The following is a 21,928-nucleotide window of genomic DNA, read 5'->3' on the forward strand; positions in this document are numbered from 1 at the left end:
ATGTCAGTGGGATAATTCAATGGAGTCAATCATGCGTACAGTTGATTGTGTTTGCAAATTTCTGAATCTTGCGTGGGGTTGATGTGTTGGTGTTGAATTGTATTCAAAATAAAAGTCCAATTCAAGGTGTTGTGCAGGAAAGATACATTCAAATTCTCTACTTTGCAGCTACCAAAAAGCCATTGTTGCTATTGTTCAAATCACGAGGTCTAGCAGTAATTTAAATGAAACAACGAGTCAAAATGGTAGGTTTTTATGTTACGTGTTTTCAAATTTAGGGTCTGGTCGAGAAGTTGCACATAAGTGGTTTCTAAAAGGTTTTGCTAGACATACATGCAATTTCGTGATGATGTGCATAATGTCATGTCCTAATGTTATGCAATAATAAAGAACAAACTAAAATTATTCTTAGCACCAGCAATAAAGTTGTTCTCATGCAGCACCATTGGCAACTAGTCGACTAGACTTGGTCTTGAGTATCCGGATTGAAAAGAATGCCACACATTTTCAAAATTCAATTGGCAATCCACGCCGAAAGATATACTTATACAAAATACATGAAAAACATCATTTTGTCTGTGCAATCAATGTACTCTTGTTCTCGGTGATCGTTAATTGTACGGACGATCACAACATTAGCTAATTAATAATGCGCGGATTATCGGTAAATTTTTGCAAAAGTGTAATTTACCAATACTGGTGTACACTGTACAGTAGATAAAAAACGGCCAGGCAAAGCACTGTTCACACAATTAACAATATTTGTTGAAGTAATCTCTGTGCAAATTATAGTTCTCCAATCTACACTTTTAACGAATTCAATCACTTCTCAACCAGACTATATTTTTGGGATTCTTAGCAATTTTTTTTACATGGTAGTCATAGTACTGTTTGGTTACTTGTTTTTGCAGGAATTTTAGATTTCAGCTGATTACAAGAGACGTAGAAGCTTTTTTTGTTTTGCTGAGCAGTTTTTTCTTGTATTTTCGTGAGTTTACGACTTTGTTTTTTTGCTATTTTTTTCTGGGGGGTGGGGCTGAATTTTTTTGTTTTCTTCATTGTTTGTTTCTTTTGTAGTTTTTTACTTATCCAAAATTAATAATGGGTATATCTATACAAACAAAATGCCACAAGTTGTTCTTGTTAAATAATCGATGTATCAGACTGTAATTATTTATCTATGGAACAGGATAACCAAGGGAGGAGAAAATGGCCAAGCTTGAACCACAGGAACAAAAAGATTTAAGAACAAATCTCATCATAAACTATTTGCCCCAGTGTCTCACTGACTCGGAGTTCTACCAACTCTTTTTAGGAGTTGGTCCGGTCAAATCTGCCAGAATTATCAGGGACAGACAAAGTGGATATAGGTACAAAAAATGGTCTGTTATAGTAGTTGGGCATTTTAGCTTGATATGTATGTGCAAAATTACATGTTAGTCCCATCTCCCATGTTTCTACTGGATTTATGTATATATACTTTTTGCACTTATCACATAAAAGTGGAAAATGATGAAGAATTATTATGTAAATCATCTTATCAAATTGTGTTAACTTTAAAAAATTAGAAAAAATAAAAAATACACAAGAAATATGCCTGGCAAATATGCCTAGTATGCCTGGCAGCATCAGCAACAAACAAAAAAATAATCTGTGTTTTTCTTTTTTTAAGTGAAAATAACTGAAGGTAATAAATCCCAACCACCTCAAAAATGGTGACAGATTTTGTTCGTATAAAATATATATATAGTATGTATTGTTATAGTTATGGATATGGTTTTGTTGACTATGAGAACTGTGAAGATGCAACCAAAGCTATTCATCAGCTAAACCAGCACACCTTGTACAACAAAACAATCAAAGTTGATTATTCAAAGCCATCTGGAGTTCAAACAAAGAACATCAACTTGTATGTGTGTGGTTTGCCAACTGATGTATCAGAGGAATCATTAAAAGCCAAATTTTTGCCTTACGGTAAGAAAGTATACCATATTATTATCAGGATATTTTAAGTGGTGAATTTATTAGTACAGGCATGTCCAAACTTTAAGTGAGAGCCAGTTTTAAACAGGTTAGCACTTCTATATCGTGTATTTTGAAAGAATGGTTATTGAAAGGAATAAATCTAAATCAAAACTATGGCTGGTCTTGGACCACATAAAATACAGCGAGATTACTTGCTTAGACACCTCTGTATTAGTTTCACAACATTTTTCACAAAACAAAGCACTCTTTGTTTATTTTTAAACCCATATCTATCTTTTCATGCAAAAATTATATATCTTTTATTTTTTAGGCACAATTGTGCAGGCACGTCTTGTGAAAGACAAAATGAATGGAGGTTGTCAGGGAATAGGCTTTGTTTTATTATCTTCACGAGATGAAGCAATGGCTGCAATGGAGGTGTGTGTAATTGTGTCAATTTTACTACAGGGTTCGAATTAGCAGGGAAAAAACGTATCGCAAAAATGTTACAACCGAAATTTATTTTCTGATTTTGCTTATTGTGCATTACACTTGAAACATGCTATTTTTAACTCGTTGACTCAATATTTCTTCTGTAATACTTTGTCATCGTTTCATTGACTTCCGTAGTATTTATTGCGCAATAGAGGTTTGACAAAATATAAGGATTAAAAGAAAATAGTTGTTGACATTGCCAAGAAAAGTTAATAACGTTGTTTGCATCAGCGCTTGTTGCGTGTACGAATGAATTGATAAGGGAATATACTGCGCCTTATAATCTGCATCATGTTGCATCGAAATTATTCCAAAAACGGGTTGCAACAACTCCAAAATTTGCGAATTGCAAAGATTCACTTTTAACTAATACTAACTATGAACAGAAAAGACTATCTTCATTAAATATAGGAAAAAACTTCTTGGTGTTTATACACCGGGAGATGCAGAACAACTTTGAAATTTATTATTTGTGTTGAAAATTCATTGTGGTGGTGCATTTTGCAATTAGTTTTTATTTTTAAGTACTGATTTTAACATGTTTTCACTCCAATTACACAAAATGTTGCCATACTGCTTATCTTCTATGTTTGCAAATGCAGGGATTGAATGGAACCGCGTTTTCTGAGGGTTGCACCGCATTGTTAACTGTCAGATTTGCTCGTGACCAACAGAAACCACCACCACCTGCATACCTAAAAACATTTACCCAACAGGTTAGACTATTCCCCATGAAAGTGTAAAAAAGTGTTTCATTTATCAAATAAAGACACTGGGCCACACTGCTAAAAACGTTGACATGTTTTATTTATTCAGAATGTTTTAAAAAAACAATTATGACACTTTAAGTTGAAAAAAATAAAAAAATTTATAGCATTTATTTAAAATTTTTAACTTTATATTAGTGACAATGAACCTTACTGCAAAAATATTACTGCTATGTTTTATTTCCAAAAATAATTTTGCAAAGTGTTGTAATTGTTTGAAACGTAACAATTTGGTTAATTATCAACAAGATTAAAGAAATACCCCTCAATTTTTTTTGCCTACATGGGCTTTACCAGTTTCTTGTGTTGATGTTTGTACAGAACTCTGCACCATACAAAAGCATGTGGATTAACAATAACAGTTATGGCAACATGGGAGGAGGCATGAATCCGAATGGGGGTGGTCCAATGAGAGGGCCTGGTTATAGAGGGGGTAGAGGCCGTTTTTCTCCTATGGCTACAAGCTAGTAAGACAACAACGCTTATATTTAAAATTAGTCTCTTGTGCTTGTAATTTTTTTGTCTTTGAACTAACGTAAAAAATTCATTCGGTCATACATTTGTTCTAAAAAAAATAACACCGTGCTCAAGTATTCCGGAAATTTATGGAAGGGTGTAACAACATTATAGTCCCATGATAAAATATCTGACATACTCCTATCCCTCATCTCATTGTGTGCACCATGTTTTGCAAGTCAATTAAACCAACTTCCATACAATTCATACATTTAAATTTGTACAATTTAGTCCTCAACAGAGTGCAGGTTACGGAATGTACAATGACCAACAATATAGCATGGGGAACAACCAATACAATCAAACGTATGGCAACTCACAGCAGTTTAATAACCCAAACCAACAAACAGGAAATGTTGTGTTCGTTTATGGAATCGGTCCAACAACAACTGAACAAGCTTTATGGGAGTTGTTTCAGTCCTACGGAAATATTACGGTCTGTTACCAAGTTATTGCTAGTACAAGTACCTATATATTCTTTCATGCATCCTTATATTACAAAGACAGTCACCATTGAATGCTTCTAAAAAGTTTAATTACAAGATTTAAGTAACAAAACATTGAGACATTGTGTGGGCTATTGGTAAGATCGGGAGTATTTGTAATATTTTGCCAAAATTGCCTCTATTGCAACCGGGTTTGAATATTTTTTTTACATCTTTACAGAAAGTAAACGTTATTTATGATCAAGCGAAAGGAATGGGCAAAGGTTATGGATTTGTAACATTTTCTACACCCCAGGAAGCATGCAATGCTGTATCTAACATGAACAACTACATGTTTGAAGGGCGCCAACTGCAAGTGTCAATAAAAACCTGAACGAACAACAGTATCATGAACATTTTATTTTATTTTCCATGCAATGTGACATGTTCCATACATTTTGCCATCGCAGTTGAAGCGAAAAAAGCATTTTGTACCATGCAGCACGGAATTCAAATAAAACTTTTGTGGCGAATTATTTTGTTTAATTACAGGGGGAATGCTTGACACCAGGCATGAAGATACATAGGCACAATAAAAACCACAAGTTGCTGGCGCTTTGTCAGTATTGTGTAGGTGGTTAAAACCTGCAAGACACATTAAGTGTTGTGTTTTTTTTGCTATCGTTGTGTAGTCAGTTGACTGGCATTTGTGCTTGTACATAAAAAGAAACAAATGCGAAAAGTGCACAAAATTATCAACCGCGTGACAATCAAATTAAAATCAACACTTGGATAAAACCACTCAAAATGAATTAAATAGGGCAGATTAGACCACTGGGTAGCTGGCTTGGGTGGCAATTCCACATTGGTTTGATTTGTTGCGAGACATCTTGATATATCCAGTGAGTCCCCAGGATTCTCCCCAGCTAAACAAAATAGTAGTGCATGTTAAAATTTACAAATTCAAAAATTAAATCATCAGTCAGTATTCTTTACCTGTTCTTAACCAACCAATAGTCTGAATCACCCTCTGTTCCGTAACCAACTACCAATACGCCATGATCCAACAAACTGGTGCTGCAAGATGGTTCATCATACACACCTAAATCACAAAACAAAGTTTTTTTGTTGGAACTAAATTTTTTTCATGCATTTATCAATGCTGTAGGAGTGTTTATCGAATTTTATTGAAAGATTTATACCGGAGGCATAGAACTGGAATGATGAGTGACTTGCGTCGATGGCAACAGAGATTGGTCCAATAGTAGCAGCGGCTTCTTTCAAGGCATCTTCATCTCCAGAGGGAATATCTACGTAGCCCTTATCTGTGGCACCCCTGTATTTCTTGGTGTAGCGGCATGTGTCATCCTGCAAAATATACCATATTTTCATTAAAACCTGACTGTAAACTGGATACAACAGTTTGTTGATGAAAAAAAAATGAATTCCACATTCAAAATTGTATACCTTTGCCTCATATGGATAATCAACTTCTAAGTCAATGCCATGTTGTATCTTGATGTACTCGAAAGCCTGGTCCATGAGCCCACCATTGCAACCATCGTTTCCTTCCGGGACACTGCAGTCGACTAAATTTTGCTCACTCAAGCTCACAAGCTTTCCTAAAATTTTTAGCATACAATATTTTTTTGGATTAAATGTACTTTTTACAAAACCAACATATCAACAGTTTTTTTTTAAAAAAAGTTTCAAACCTGTTTTTCTGAAGTGTTGTCCTTCCAAGGAACCAGTAGCACTAAATGACCAGCATGATCCACATTGACCCTAAATATAAGTGAAGTACTTTCTTGTTACAATGTAATATTTCTTTATATATTTAACGGGAGCAAAAAACAATATCACGATATGACATAGCATTTTTGTGTTTTCAAAAATGTCACACAAAACTTGACAATACATTTTGCATGCGTCATTGAACAGGAAGTCAGTCACAAGACCTCTTAATTGGGCAATTAAGCCAAATATGGCAAGTCTGGAATTTCACATGCAAATTACCTGATTTTTAACTCCTGTGACATAGCCCTCTTTTCTCCAGTCAACCGTTTTTGGCATACTATCTTTAATATTCAAAAGTCGCAAGTATTCAAAACCAGTGCTGTTTCGTTTTACGCGCTTGGCATTGTCAAATCCATTCATCTTGGAAGTGTATTCGGTTGCATTCTGCAAAACACAAATACATAATGAAAAAAAATTGCCCTTATGTTCCCAGTGAAGATTAACACCTAAATGTACCAGACTCTCATGTAGTTTTAACATTAAGCCTATTCTGGATTGAACAGGAACCTAATTTAACTAATTGTAAAACCCCTGCACTGTTTAATGTAAACAGTGGAGACAAGGATGTTTTTGTTATTATGATAAAAAGTTAATGAAAAAAGTTGTTTTTGTTTAGGAAAACCAATCAAACGCCTACAAATGCATCGCTTTTTATAGCAATATTGTCAATTAAATACTCACCATATCTCCGAGATGATTCATTGCAAGGAGGTAGCTCTTCTTCTTACTGTAGTAGTTAAGATTGTGCTCTTGAATTTTGTTCCAGTTCGACATCCAAGTGTTCCAAGCCTTTTCCATTGCAGCCTGTAAAAAATACAGCACTTAATGACTTACCATGTTAGCCACAGATATAAACAACATACCTCATTCTCGTACGCTTTTTCATAGAATTTCATCCATTGCCGGAACAGTGATTTTGTTGCACCAAACGTTGAAGCAAACATGGCGACGAAACAAATAACAGACAAAACCTTCATTTTGTGTCTTTTCAGCTAAAAACTTTTTACAAACAATTTAAAACCTTCTAACAAAAATAAATTCAACATCAGAAATACTCCGAGCTCAAGAGTCACATATTTCGGGTTGTAAACAAATGCGTGACTAGTGGAACATAACACGCGTATGCAACTTACCATACAATAATTGTTACAAAGCAAAACAGTAGAACTAAGCCACAATACTTGTTGTTGGAGGAAGCTGTGTATTACTCAAAACCACTAAAAAGCTTCCGATAACGTTTCGCTTCCCATCAAGCTTTCCTTTGTCTGTTGGCAACCAACCCCGACCATCATATGACCACGGTGTGACGTTATCGGGGAGAAAAAGGCAGAAACGTTCTTCTTGTTATTGTTGTCGCGCCAGCAGCTGGTCTGCCTTTTCGTTTGTTTCGAATTTACTTTAATGTGACCGCTTTTATTAGTCGGCGTTCTCAACAAATTCTTTGTTTCTTTATTGCCTTGAAGTAGTAAAATTCAGCGTGTTTAAAACGGCTTGCAACAGGCAATTTATTCGGAACGCTCGATTAACAAAGACCATCAATTAAAACACCTCGTCCTTTAATAATAGTTTGGTTACGGTACTTAATATGGGCATTTTATTCTGCCTGCTTCTGAACTCTCTCTGCAGCTTTTGCGGTACAAAGCAACTGTGCCACAAGCCAAGCCCAGCGGTCTGCCATTATCTTATTCTAAAGTGTCACGGGTTTCTTCGCAAGTCACTTTGCCATGACTAGGCAAATTTGCTTTTTTCGGACCTTGCCGAGTATTGTTTGAATTGCGGCTTTCTAAAATTACGACATATTTGCATTTGACAAACTTCAATTAATATTCATACGAATGTTTTCATTTAGGTAGGAGAAAAGAAAAAAACAACAATAACGAAATGGCACGGAACTGAACATAACCCAAAAAATGGCAGTTAGCATAATAGTAACAGCACCACTTTTGTTACATACTCGTGTATATTGCAGGACGTTGCAAGCAGCCCACATTGTCAGTAGCATTTAGTTACATTGGTTAATAAGAGATACTGTTTTATGTCATGAAATATGGGCACTGTTATTTCATTTACCAATACCAGGTAAATTGACAATTCACAAACTTTGGTCTTTAAAACAATATAACATAATTGTATATATCCAATCGCAGCTGCTTGTAAACTACCACAAATAAGAACAAAGGCTCTTAAACATACTAAAAAAAACAATAAAAATGCATGATACCGGCTGTGCTAGGACGCTCTGAAACGAACAAAACAACTCGAACAATAGAGGAAGAGGTGTCCCGCTGATTATCCAGCGAAGATTAGCGCTGCTAATCAAAGAAATTCCAAACACATGCTGCGGTGTAAGACCCTGTTTGTGCGACCTACATTGGACGTGTTGGTGTAAACTTTGTCAGTGAAATATCCCGTGTTGTTGTTGTTGTTGTTGTAACTGATAATTCGGACAGCAGCAGGCGTTTGATATGTTGTTCGGATGAGCGCTGTGGCGTTTGCACGGAGGTTAGAAAGGTGTCGTGGAGATAAGCGGCGAGAATCCAGGCGCCATTGGCGAGGAAAGGGACTTGGACAAAGAACCGATCAACTCGATTTCATCCTCCTGCATTGAAAAATAAAGCTGTAAGTGTAAACTAAGCAAACCCCAAACGACTGCTGTTACTTAATTGAACTCTCCTACAACGCGAATGCTCAGACCGTAATTTAGTGATATGGATTTTGCTGTTTTTAATGCGGCAATATCTTTTTTGTGTCCCGAAATTTATCCACCAGGTTGCACAACTGTTTTCACGTCTTGTGACCGGCATTTGGAAACGCCGAAATCACATGAGGACATGTGACTGTTCCTTTCACACCGGTTCAAGACGGAAGAGTTTGGGTCTTACGAGAATCACGAGGTGCTCGAAAGTTTGAATAAACACTTCCTTGAAACATCGTCCAAGCAACAAGCAAGTTTCGCAATCGCGTGACTGTATTTGGTATCACGTAACTCAGGAAAATATCCTAAAAACTAGTAGCAGATGAGGTCATCCTGACGACTCATCCTGTATTAAAGCAAATGTTCTCAACCCGTGGTTCGAGTTTCGAAAAATGTCCACGGACTTTTCATAAACCTGGACACATGCAAAACTACTGAAGCACGCTCCAGTCTTGCTATGAATAGTAAACAAAAGCGCATTGTGACGTAACACCAAACTTGAATCTCAGCAAACGCAGCATTTTTTGAAAACCTATCAAGGGGACCGTGAATACTATTGACATCATCAGAAGCGTTTTTGCGAAAAAAAGGCCGAGGACCACAGTTTTAAAGAAACCACAACGGTTCTGGGCCCAGTGATTGCATTTGTGATAACATTCATACGAACGGGAACTACTCCCTATAACTGCAAAGATGCGAGATGAATAAAGCAAGCTCGCTTCTCAAAGAAAGCCCCATACGCCCTTTGGAAAGTACCTTGTCATTTATATTTTCAGGAAGTGTCCCGTTTGCGGGGGCTGGCTTTGGCGTGGGCTGGCTTTGGCGTGGGCGTATTTTTGTTAGCTTTGCTACTTCCACATGCTTGAACAGATCACGTGTTTCCATTCGGGTGGTTTTACACTGGCTCTAAAGGCGTATTAGGTTTCGTAGGAATGTCAACGACAATTTAAAAACTTCAGGGTTCTGTAACAGCAATATCCAGGCCAATGAAATCGGGTGATTGTAAAGGTCTCGAGGAGTAATTTATAAACCATAATCTACCTGGTACATGTCCCTCCTTTGGCTTTTACAGGGCGCGGAACAACTTTGTGTGCCTTCGTGTTTTGTTCAAATATTTCCCACGCGTGCAGATAACGAGCGGAACCACAGTTTCGGCCCCGTGGGAGGAAACGACCAAACACCTTATGTTGAGAGATGGATTCGCGTTTGTTTCGTTTAATGGCGAGATCCAAGTTTCGTTGCATTGATTTTATCGATCTGGTATCAAACTGATAAGTCTGGAGGAGTGTGAGTCGGCGGCGAGCGTTCATGTTCTTACCAATTTTTTTTACAATTGGGTTGAAAGCTTAAAACGGTGCGCAGTGGCAACTTCGTGCTTTCAGGCAAAATTGAGCGCCTCTAAGACAATTTAAGCCAATAAAGGTTAGAAATCTCGACACAAGAATGCGTAGTAAAGGTTGGTTCTATGATTGTTGTGGATACAACGGAAGGAAGTTACTCACGTTGTGTTCCATCGGTTGGTCGGTGCGTGGTACGTGGCCTTCCCACTCTTGGTACAAGTCATCGATGTAAACTGAAGACCTGAGCGCAAGGAACCCTTTGATATTGCTGCTAAGTTAAAGCATTCGTACAAAAATATTAATAAATTGTTGATAATTCTCTACTACAGTTGCTAACGTTTTGTTGATATAAGTAGTTTTTTTTTTCTTTTTTTTGACCACACAGGGATTTGAACCCAGGACACGAAACCCGATCAGTTTTTTCTCTTGGTACATGGGTCGGGCGCTCGACTATTTAAATATACATGTTTAAAACCACTGTCGCCTCGCGAATGAAAATGGTAAATTAAACTATTCAGTCGGGGATCGTGTTTTGTTTATTATTTTGACCACTACGTTTAATCACATGCTTAATTCCACTGTAAGTGATTACCAACCACCAAATACCCAAACACACCACAAAAAGCACGCTTGCAATCCTATATACAGTTGCAGTGTGCGTCACACATCCGTGGTACACAACAAATCTACACGACGAACGAAACATTCATACAAGGAAGCATGATTGGGCTTTGTATATCGTTGGTTAACGGAGTACAACACATGCTTTTGCTATAACAAAGAAACGCCTTTTAATAAAAAAAAGTCACCGAAAATGCCCAAAGCACCATCAACAATTGCCTAACATACCTTTTAAGCAAGAAGGGGTCGAATGGAAAAAAGCTTTCAAGTGGGTTTGGATTGCCCAGGGCGGAGGATTGTGCACCGGCAACCGGAAGTATGACGCGGTTGTTGCGTTCGACGATTGTGTCGCAATAAAGGATCTGGTGGATTCTGGAAGCGTAAAGGAACACTTTGTCACGCGGCCGACCTAATTTTTTCAATTCAGCGACAACCATGGTCGCAAATCAAAGAGTTCAATTGGGGATTGTGGTTAAGTATATCATGCAAAAAGCATACAATCTTATGTAGTTTTTATTGAAGTTAAAGAAAAATAATACATTAAACACATTGCATTCATGTATTTCTAATGAATTTAAATTAAACGACATGGTCGTAATTTTTCTCAACAATTTCTAAAAACAAATCTGATATTTTGTGGTGCTGGCCCATAGTTGACACCTACCTCATAGTAGATGTGAACATGGATACTACAGAGGACAGGCAAGCTTTTAACGGGTTTAGTGGTGACGTTATAAGCTGGTGTAGATTCAAACCGATCAAGTAACTATGACCTGTAAGTAAAACGGCAGTTTGAAATTTGCAAAATTATTTAAAAAACAAAACGATGTGACGTCATCAATATGGCAGCACGCAAAACAAACGGTTATTTGTTTATGCAAGTTCGCTAAGTTATTTGCTTTCATCTGCGCGCTGGCTAGAAATACCTATTCAAATCTATTTATCTACAAGTACAATCGCTCAAGGGGTTAAAATACCTCGCTTAGTGTCCAATATTTCCCTGTGTCGAAACACTAATATGTAGAACACGGCCTGACAGACGCTGTAGAATGCAGAATGACGAGCAATATCACACGAAAATGAGTCGAACGCTGTATTGTCCGATGATTTTTCAACATATCTGTGTGCCCACGCTACCATGGTGTCCAAACATTCTGTCGCTAACCTGCGAAAAATACCTTGAGATTATCCCTGATGAATACCAGATGTTGATTTTTTTGTTTGGGTAATGCCTTGAATAATGGCGGAATAACTGTGAAAACTTATGGTAAATGTGTTAATATCACGAGTAGGAAGAAGAAAATGCCATTATTGAAGTTGGCTCATTTAGTCAGCACTTTCCAATCCACCGTTTTTTTACCTCGCACTAAATTGTTAACGTTAACAATGGCCAAACTGTGCAGTGTTCTATTGTTAAAGTGTATCATGTCATCCCATGACAAAGCAGGCTATGCGACCCTTGCTTCACAGTTATTGTATTTTGATCATAACGTTCACTACACCATGTTTTGTTGTGATTGTTTTAATTAGAGGACTTTGCCCTGTAGTTACAATGGCTGGAGTGTATTTTTAAATTTGCCAGGTATGATACATAGTTCAGTTAGTACAGGATTTTGCAGAGTCGGTATATCAGGCCAGGGCAATAACAAACAAACATTGTGCAATTCTGCTATCAAACTCAGGTTGCTGACAGCTTTGGTAAAAAAGCCAAATGACTAAAATGAAAATAAACATGTTACAATTTCAGTTGAAAAGTTTTTGTGGTATAGTTTAAATGAAAAACAGTTGTTTTTTTAGCATTGTTCATTACTACTTTAATTAAAATAGCATTGTTTTAAATAAATAAGAACTACATGCCACATTCAACACATTAATAATTTATTTTCATTCCGAAGGTTGGAAATGAGCACAATTGTCGTTGTAACCCATTGTCCTTCAATACAATCCCACAAAGGACTGGGGAAAAATTGAGCGAGACATGGGAAATTCGACACTTTTAACACTGGTCGAGGTATTTCTTGCTCCACACTGCACCTAGTGGAATTACTGAACATCACATAATACTCACTTGAGGGGGATGTATTTTGCTCGAGCTACAAGACTTGCGATGTAGCAAACTGAAGCTTGTCGTAGTACAGCAGGCATACTCGGATTGGTTACCTTGTTCCAACATTGCTTTATGAAAGTTTCACAAAAGGTCTAAAACAAACAAAGAGATTGACAGCACATTGTAATAAAGTTGTTACAAAAAGCAGTTACTTGATTGTGATATTTTTGCTATAAAGTTGCAACATCAGGTTATGTAGTTTCAATTCCCTATAGTTTTGCAGCAAACAAAATTAACCGCTAAATTGACCCAACTTTGCCATACTATGATCTTCACTATGAACAATACAATAGGTACCACCTTACCTGTTTGAAACTGCAGATATAGAAGATGATGAATTGGGTGTGGACAAGATCATGTAAGGGCAAAATAACTTTATCGAAAATTTTGAGTAGCTCACTGAATAACTTCTTTGACCCCAAGAGTTGAAATTCACCTGAAAGTAGTAAGGGTATTTTTCACTAAAAACCTTACCAGAAGCAAAAGTACAAATCACAATACGTGAGCTGCAGATAGTGCCGCTTATAAATCTGGGAATGTAGAGCTTACTCATTGTAGTAAATTTAATAAACCCTTTAAACCAGTATTTTTCCACCTGAGATCTATAAACAAAACCTTTACCATGTACATAGCAAAAGTCCTTGATATACTGAAGCAAAATGGCCATAAGATGGTCGAGTGTTTTTGCAAGTGGAAGTTTCATCTCATCATTGTCATCATTCATGGGAGCATCTTCATCCTAACAAGTATCAGTTGTGTGTTATAGGAATTATTTTCAATTAAATGTGGAGTTGTTGAAAAATTTACCATCTTAAACATTGTCAAATCTTCGTCTTCACTGTCCCCATTAGCATCTTCTTCAGCATCTTGTATTTCCTTTCTCGGTGCATGGATCTAATGTTCGACATGTCAAAACATAAGTGTTAACTTTTAATCTTTCAATGTATGCACATGTGACTAAGCAAAAGGGCATTAATTAAGTAGATAAAGGTTCATTTATAATCCATTTGGCAAAAAACGAAGAAATAAAATTGCATCTTTTATGTTTCAAAAAGCAGCAAAGGAAGTTTACAACATATATTTGTCGATTTCCTTAGCACACCTACTTAAATTAAAAGTGAAAAATGTTCTACTGAGGGCCATATACAAAAACCTGAAACATGCAGCAGTTTTACCATTACTTACATCAATTTCTGCAATATACTTCACAATGAGCTCCAGGATTTCTACTCGCAAATTATGAAGGTATGTGGAAGCATAGAGAAGGTTCTTTGAGTACCACTCCTGCAATGGTTTACAACAGTAAAATTTTAAGCTCTACAATATTCAGGGGCCTGCAAAATCACCAAAATTAGGAAAACAAGGAACAGAATAGCAATAATTACCAATACTGTGACTGGCTTCATCATGTAGGGAAAGTTTTTTTGAAATACTTCAGTGACAATAGAAGAGGCTCTGAAACAAAATCACATAGCAATTATCTAATATGGTTTTGCATATTACACAAAAAATGTATTTTCAACGGATAATAAACAGAACACTTTTTCAGAATCAGAACTGGTACTTACTGGGGAATGAGCTTGAGCAGGGTTTTCAAGATAAAGTGTGCGGTTTCATAAACCTTTTCATTGCCTGAATCCAGTTTCTTTATTTCTGTCTTCACAACTAAATCCAAAACATGCGATTTTCAACTGCGCTCCAAAACTTAACGCAAAGGTTTGGAAGAACATTATCACCACAACCATTTCTCTTGTGGGGTTTAAACACAGATTTCTCTGGTTTTGGTACATAAAGGTTATCACATCAATAGCTGGTACAAAGCCAATTTACATTAAATTACCTTGACGTGTGCAAGTATGCAAAAATGTGTTATTGTTGAAAAAATCATTAGGAAGAAAATCCAGCACACAAAAAAATGAAATGAACTCAACAAGTAATTTCAAGCTTTAATCCAAACCTGGAATGAAGCAACAAGTTAGAGCTTTAACTACCGGCCGTACATGGACTGGGTTGGAACTGACAAGGGTAATAATAAAGCTTTGAAAGGCAGAAATCACCGCTGCTTCCCGCTCCATCCAACGTACTAATTCAAAAAAATTAATCGATGATTAGTACCATACATGTTAGTACGTAAAATTTGCATTGAAACAAGGTGTTACCTTTCAACAGGGCATTGACTATTTGGTTTTGTTCCTTATCCAAGGCATGGGCTAACTGTGTACATTGTTGCACCCATTCAACGAGTTGGCTTGACTGCAAAAAGTAAGTTACACACCCTTTAAATGAATTTTGCAAAAAAAATCAATTACAGACGTATATATACCTTTATTAGAGGGTCTTTTAGCTGATTAAGGAACAAAATGTAGTTGCTGTCATTACCCTAAAATCAGAAAAGAATATTAGGGTTTCAATTATTATACTTCTGCACTGTGGAATATTCAAGTATACAGTGACAAAATTACCTTTTGATATTGTTCAAGAATTTCTGACACATTTCCCCCAAAACGAACATTCTTATGACTTGCTCCTATGGATAATCTCGACCTTAAGCCTCCACCAGAATAGCTTTTATTCATTGCAAGTTTTCTATTACAGTTTCACTTGCAATTTTACAAACTTCAACATATAAATATTTGATATGCGATATTTGACATTTAAGAAACTACTACATTAAGAAGGTATTGTATAAATACATTTTTTAATTGATAAACCGGACAAACTTTAACTTTCCCGTGGCCATGAAATAAATAATCTTCTGATGATTTTTAGAATTCTGGATTTTATTACGTCAGTGGAGTATTACTTTAGGTGTGAGTGTCTTCAAAAACAACTAAAAAACAGTCCTGTGCGCTCTGCTCACTATCGATAAACTAACAATTTACTGCCACGAATTGTAAACAAAAAAGAAACACATGTTTGTACGACGGTTACTTTCACATTACCGTTTAAGGAACAACAGATTAGCAAAAATTCAATCACTTCGCGAAACTTTCATTTTTTTGACACAAATGCAAAACGAACACGTTAAAAAACGCTTAGTTAACATGTGCTTGTTTCAACATTTAAACTTCTTGTGCTTTGAAATTCCAGACTACACGAATGCTTTTTGTTTTATTGAAAATCACGATGCAGTAAAAGAACAAAAAATTGCAGCACAGCATGTGAACACTTGTTCTTGGCACAATAAAAATGGATAAAACTCAACAAAACGACACCAAAACCATGCAGCGAATCAACACCATTGCTAAGACTTCTCCAAAATTTTGATTCTGTTGCTGATTTCATCAAAAACCTCATTAAGTTGGACGCTTTTATCCAGTTTGACATACTCTTGTTTGCGAATGTTGGTCAATTTAATGAGCAAAGTGCTTTCTTTGGCCATTGTTCGAATGTAGCTCTCTGATGATGCTGTAAAAAGGGCTCAACCAAGTTAACCTCATGTAGATTATCAAAATGACGGCGGCATAGCAAGGGCATATGGCCCGCTAAAAGTTTCGACATCTTTGGTATTGTGGATTTGCACACTTTTAAGAAAAGCGCTAACGGCAAAACATACTCAGTTGCGCTCCACAGTAGTTCGTCTCTGTTGTTTGGTACCCAGCGTAGGGTACCCAACAGATCGACGTTGACCGGAACGGTACCACAAAGTGGAATTTAGTGTGTCTGCTAGTTTAGAAGCTAGCACAGTGCCACTTCAACAGCTGCACTGATGAGACCTTACAGGTCGAAACAGTGCGTGTACACACCCAGTTCAGATACACAAAATTTTTGCATGTGATACATCGCCACGAAAACAAGCCTCAAACATGACTAAAGTAATAATATCTGACCGTTTATGTAGAAGTAAAACCTACCTGCTGTACAGACTGTTGGGCAAGCAGTCACAAGTTTATAAGAAACATAATCTAATGGAAGAGCTCCTTTCTTTTCAGTGATAAACAACCTAAAATAAAATACATCATAAAAAAAATTATTATTTTATCGGAACAAACAGACAAAGCTTATTTTTGCTTCCAAAACTACTCACATTCTTAAAGCTTTGGCAACGTCAGGCAACTGTTTCAACCTTTCGAGATGTTGATCATCCTCGTCTGAACGCATCATCAATCGAAGTTTCTTGTCAGCTTCTTTTTCACGGACCTGGGGCAAAATTATATTTGAACAGATCAAGAATCAATTTTTGTTTCCTTAAGGTTTTATGTTGCTAAAACTACACCTAAAAATTATCATGTATCAGCAATGTGGAGCCAATAATATGAATTGTGTATAAGCTGCAGACAGATGGCCACTGTTTTAACCTAAAAGGTCTGATCAGTGCAGCTGTATGTTTGACATCATCACAATCTGGTTGAATAGTTGGAGTTACCTTCGCAAGAAGGGTTTTGGATACCCCTTTGATTGCTGGTTTGGGGGGCGTCGTTTTAACTGGAGTCTCATTGTTGTTTTTCTCCACCTTTGCTTCTTTATTTTTGTCAGGAGTCATGGAACACCTTTCGGCAACTTTTTTCAGGGCATCTACAGCCTTTATACAAAATGAATTATATAAGTGCACCTAAAGTTATTGAAGTAGAATAACCCTTTTTGTTAGCTAACATAAACTTAAAATTAGTTTACCCATTTTAAATCACATGGCTGATATGTAAGAGCCCCTATTTTTCGTTACAGCAAAAAGCAATTCTTTTTGATGACAATAAAATTTTGAATACTCACAAACCTTTTTGGTGAGACGATCTTTGGCTTTGTCAAGGACATCCTTGGCAGAGTAACATTTTTTCATATCATGGTCGGGAGGAAGAGGTAGCTCAGCCTTTGAAACATCTGGAACCTGGTCCAACTGAAACTGTGGATGCCAACGGCGTAGTTTGTTGTCGTCCACTTCGACTGCTGGCTCCAAAGTGGATAAAAATGCCTGAAATTAAAATAAAATGAGAAGCTAAATTGTGATATGAATCAAATTACGTTGGTTTTCTACAGGCTCTTGTTTTTAATTGATACAAACCATTCCAAAACACTGGCAACTTTGAAATGCACACAAACAACAAAAGTATTATTGTGGTAAAAACTATATGTAAAAACAGTAATCACAAAAAAAACATCTTTTACTTTCACATTAAGTTTATTATCTTTTACAAATTTCATCACATACTTTGTGATGGGTTTTGACAATATCCAGCAGCTGTAGATGAAAATGCTGTCGTCGTTTTACAAGCATTCCACTTGTTAACTTCTTTGGTTTGTTTTCAAACAACTCTGCCTCTGTTACAAAAATGTTCTAATCAGAGAGGTATGCAAGGCCGCAAGGGTAAATGTAATATGTAAATGTTATCATTTTAAGGTAACCAACCTTCGCTGTCTAAAATAGGTTCCAAAGTAAGTTGATAATCAGATGACTTGACATGGTCACTGTAAGTAGGAATGCCTTTTTCTTGTCGATAAAGATAGGCTTCAGGAAAAACATGCTTGATCTGTCCAAGGTCTTTCTTTTCAAAATTTCTGAAAAAATATTTCAAATAAACAGATGCAGTCGCACATAAACATGTTTAGGTTTGAAAATGTTAAATAATTACATAAATTATGAAAGTATATGTAAACATGCATTCAACCCATATTTACTTGGTTATCATGTCTTTCACAGAATGTTGTACTTTCATCCAAGTGGCTGTTTCCTGGCGATTAAACAACATACTGACTACTGTGTCTGCACTTCGAAACATCTCTTGCAAAATCTGCAACAAAAATTGACAGGAAATTTACTAAATACATGTTAAATAGAATAGCATGGAGATTTACGGAGAAATAATTACCTTGTATTTAAATGGTAAGGGCAGACCTTTTGGTATTTCTTGAGCTAGAGAATGAAATCTGCTGTAGGCATACGCCTTTTTCGTGGCAACACTAGTAGCTTTTTCCACTTGGTTCACATCTTTCACAGCTTTTGATTTAACACACTTGGCTGCTTTGGTTCTTTTTTTGGCATCCTTCATTTTCATGAGAGTTTCCTGTCAGGGTTAGACATATTTTACTTTTGATTGTATATAACAACATAAATTAAAACATACTTTAAATTAATTCAAAGTCAAATTATTTGCACAATATTCGAAATACCAACCTGTAAATCTTTTAAATTGCTTTTGTTTTTCAAGGTGCTGGTCAATGTTTCACTGGATTCCTGTAAAACATGTTTTAATATATCAAAACAGCTGATGTCAAAATTGCTCTCTATATATGCATATTCATAAAAATATTTATACCTTTTTCTTGGCTAACAGTTTTTCAGCAATATTCACAGCTTTTGATACATCTTTGCCTTTGCCTCGAGATCGAAGAGATGCCAGTCTTGGTGGAGGATTGTCTATGCCTTCTGTTGTGTCATCTTTGGGCTCCAGAACTTTATCACCATTATTCTCGTCACAATTTAACACCAATCGTTTTCTTGCATTTCTCGACACTTTCTGTGTTTTTTCCGCAGCAGTTTTTCCTGGGTCTGTAGTCAGAATGTTTTTTTCTGGCGCATTCTTTTCATTTGGGCTGACATGTCTACGCTTTTGAGGTGAATCCTCTTCCAGGTCCCCTGCCAGTGTTCGCTTGCTAGGAGATACTGGGATCGAAAGTGTTTCTTTAACATGGTATGTGGAAGTTTTTACTTCTTCTGGCAATTCGTTTGTAGTGGATTCCTGTTTTGGACTCAAATAATCTGCAATAAAAGTATTGTTGGATGTTATTAACCAAATTGTAAAACTGTGTAAATCCTGAGCTCACAGTTTTGTAATTACACCAGGAATCCAAGCAGAAAACAACTAATACATTATGACCATATACGTGAAATTTTGACTAGTCTGTGCAACTATATTACAGGTACGATTATGTTGGAACACTATGTTTTGTAAACACAGTATTGCATAAACATGATATGGAAGTAATATCTGCCCAGATTCCAGATCAGAAAGTTTGCTATTTGCGCGGAGGATTTCTTTCAGCTGTCCTTGATTGCATGAAAAATGCACAGACTATTACAACATTTTTCGTATGTTGATTCATTTGCTAATTGATTTTGCACAGATTATCGGTGAACTTTCGCGAAAAGTTGCTTGCACAGGCTATGCTAAATTTTGTGTGCAAGTTACAAACTTACTGATCAGGGCTTTATATATAGATATCAAATAATGTTAACAGGCTAAGCATTGTAAAAGACTAACTATAGTCAAATCAGTATTACCAAACATACCTTTTATTGTCTTGCTAGACACCTTCTGGGTTTTTCTAGCACTCGCCCTTGTTACTCGAGTTTGTTGTTTTCCTTGTTTAGCATCTCTTTTCTTTTTCCTGGTTTCTTTGACTTTCGACAGGTTTTCATCTTCGTTTGTTTTAAGGTCTGTTGCATCATTGCTGGGTGTGGTGGCTGTACTAAGTTTTCGCTTTGAAGCTTGAATCACATCCCTTTGTCTTCGCCGGGTATAATAATCCGTTACAACAGCTTGTGACATTTCACCAGGCTTCTATATTACTCTTATGATACACCCTAAATGAAGTAAAAAAGCAACCTGAAGATCAAAACACTACAAAAAACGCACCACACCACCACAATATTAGTGTTCCGGCAAATGTCCAAGCAAAATGCAAAATAGCAAGTTGCCAGCTTGTTGCAAGATTTCCCGCCAAAATAAATTCAGTGATCCGTTCCACTACAGTCGTTGTTGTATATGGGGCGCCGTTTTGAAAAAAATTAACTTGCCGCAACATAGCTATTTTTCACAATGGCATCAACGCGCCTTTTTGAAAAATATTAACTTGCTGCAAGATAAAGCTAAGTTGCGGCAAGATAGCTAAGTTGCCGCAACATAGAGCTAAGTTGCGGCAAGATAGCTAAGTTGCCGCAACATAGAGCTATCTTTCCGCAACATAGCTATTTTTCACAATGGCATCAACGCGCCTTTTTGAAAAATATTAACTTGCTGCAAGATAAAGCTAAGTTGCGGCAAGATAGCTAAGTTGCCGCAACATAGAGCTAAGTTGCGGCAAGATAGCTAAGTTGCGGCAACATAGTGCTAAGTTGCGGCAAGATAGTGCTAAGTTGCGGCAAGATAGCTAAGTTGCGGCAACATAGTGCTAAGTTGCGGCAAGATAGCTAAGTTGCGGCAACATAGGTCGAAGTTGCTACAAGATAGATATGTTGCCGCAAGATAGAGCTAAGTTGCTGCAAGATATCTAAGTTGCTGCAAGACAACCAAGTTCCCCCAACATAGAGCCAATGTGTCGCAACGTAGAGCTAAGTCGCAACGGCAACTTAGCTATCTTGCCGCAACTTAGCACTATGTCGATGTAGGTCAAGTACAGTTGTCCTATTCATATTATCTTGCCGCAACATAGAGCTAAGTTGCGGCAAGATAGCTAAGTTGCGGCAAGATAGCTCTATGTTGCGGCAACTTAGCTATCTTGCCGCAACTTAGCACTATGTTGCCGCAACTTAGCTCTATGTTGCGGCAAGATAATATGAATAGGACAACTGTACTTGACCTACATCGAGTAATACACGTAAAAACTACAAGGGACTGTGTCACAAACCTTTTTACTACTGTAGACAAAAAAAGTTATCACACTCGAGCGAAACACAATGGATGATAAGATTAGATTGCAAACACCACAGTTTTTCCGCTATCTTTCGAAAGTTGCACAGGTTTGTTGCAAAGTTGCAATTTGGAATTTAAATTCTGCCTCACGCCGTATCAGTCGTTTTTTCAGAAAAAAAGCGCAACTAAATGAACTATTACTACTTTTTGTACTGGCTGCTATTTCTGTTCGTAAACTGTCACTAAATACTAGTCATAAAAACATACTGTAATAGATCTTAGGACTGCAGCGCAAAAGACCCCAAGGGTACGTAGCATGGTTTTGGGGACTCCGTGAATGGCCAAGAAATACCTTCGTTTAAAAATGTAAATAATTCTTTAGTTCTTCTGCTACCATATTTTTGTTTGTATTGTTTATTTTAAATAAATTTTGGTTTCTGGCCTTTCCTACTTTTTTAATTTCACACCAATTTCTGCAGTTATAGAACGTAGTTTCGCAAGAGCTGCTGGTCAAATTTACTGGGGGTCTACAGCCTTGATGACTTTTTAAAAGGGATGCCTGACTACAAAAAGGTTGGAGATGCAACGATGGTGCATTCGGTGAGTGCAATAAGTATAGCGCTTATAACTTCT

General features: G+C 36.8%; 4 protein-coding genes across 6 annotated transcripts; 1 reads left to right on the forward strand and 3 right to left on the reverse strand.

Moving 5' to 3' along the window:
- Window positions 1-39: 39 nt before the first annotated feature.
- Window positions 40-4,575, forward strand: LOC145905311 (ELAV-like protein 1-B). Of its 3 annotated transcripts, XM_082992473.1 has the most exons (9): window positions 40-245; window positions 912-988; window positions 1,190-1,370; window positions 1,766-1,974; window positions 2,297-2,403; window positions 3,063-3,176; window positions 3,549-3,694; window positions 3,975-4,179; window positions 4,410-4,575. In XM_082992473.1, exons 3-9 carry the CDS (start codon window positions 1,210-1,212, stop codon window positions 4,560-4,562), a joined length of 1,095 nt encoding a protein of 364 aa, XP_082848599.1. In that variant the 5' UTR covers window positions 40-245; window positions 912-988; window positions 1,190-1,209; the 3' UTR covers window positions 4,563-4,575. The 3 variants fall into 3 exon arrangements, with proteins under 3 accessions (XP_082848599.1, XP_082848601.1, XP_082848600.1); XM_082992475.1 differs by lacking the exon at window positions 912-988; XM_082992474.1 differs by lacking the exons at window positions 40-245; window positions 912-988 and having other exon boundaries at window positions 1,006-1,370.
- On the reverse strand, window positions 4,576-7,016 carry LOC145905312 (procathepsin L-like). Its single transcript, XM_082992477.1, has 8 exons — window positions 6,829-7,016; window positions 6,647-6,769; window positions 6,185-6,349; window positions 5,884-5,953; window positions 5,636-5,790; window positions 5,371-5,536; window positions 5,165-5,270; window positions 4,576-5,094 (listed from the first exon to the last, which is right to left on the reverse strand). The coding sequence occupies exons 1-8, from the start codon at window positions 6,940-6,942 to the stop codon at window positions 4,995-4,997; spliced, it is 999 nt and encodes a 332-aa protein (XP_082848603.1). The 5' UTR covers window positions 6,943-7,016; the 3' UTR covers window positions 4,576-4,994.
- An 803-nt stretch (window positions 7,017-7,819) lies between these two features.
- On the reverse strand, window positions 7,820-15,335 carry LOC145905957 (RNA polymerase I-specific transcription initiation factor RRN3-like). Its single transcript, XM_082993292.1, has 16 exons — window positions 15,191-15,335; window positions 15,052-15,108; window positions 14,888-14,981; window positions 14,686-14,811; window positions 14,297-14,393; window positions 14,114-14,183; window positions 13,914-14,012; window positions 13,536-13,622; window positions 13,350-13,467; window positions 13,034-13,164; window positions 12,690-12,820; window positions 11,599-11,786; window positions 11,286-11,394; window positions 10,850-10,993; window positions 10,163-10,241; window positions 7,820-8,564 (listed from the first exon to the last, which is right to left on the reverse strand). Exons 1-16 carry the CDS (start codon window positions 15,302-15,304, stop codon window positions 8,469-8,471), a joined length of 1,740 nt encoding a protein of 579 aa, XP_082849418.1. The 5' UTR covers window positions 15,305-15,335; the 3' UTR covers window positions 7,820-8,468.
- A 491-nt stretch (window positions 15,336-15,826) lies between these two features.
- On the reverse strand, window positions 15,827-20,212 carry LOC145906139 (DNA replication factor Cdt1-like). The gene is made up of 12 exons (XM_082993550.1): window positions 19,954-20,212; window positions 18,980-19,422; window positions 18,838-18,897; window positions 18,533-18,727; window positions 18,342-18,454; window positions 18,073-18,221; window positions 17,875-17,984; window positions 17,443-17,637; window positions 17,095-17,250; window positions 16,756-16,868; window positions 16,583-16,671; window positions 15,827-16,136 (listed from the first exon to the last, which is right to left on the reverse strand). The coding sequence occupies exons 1-12, from the start codon at window positions 20,210-20,212 to the stop codon at window positions 15,973-15,975; spliced, it is 2,046 nt and encodes a 681-aa protein (XP_082849676.1). The 3' UTR covers window positions 15,827-15,972.
- Between the last annotated feature and the right edge of the window lie 1,716 nt (window positions 20,213-21,928).

This window comes from Ascidia mentula, chromosome 6 (assembly GCF_947561715.1).
Source record: "Ascidia mentula chromosome 6, kaAscMent1.1, whole genome shotgun sequence".
Taxonomy (NCBI): domain Eukaryota; kingdom Metazoa; phylum Chordata; class Ascidiacea; order Phlebobranchia; family Ascidiidae; genus Ascidia; species Ascidia mentula.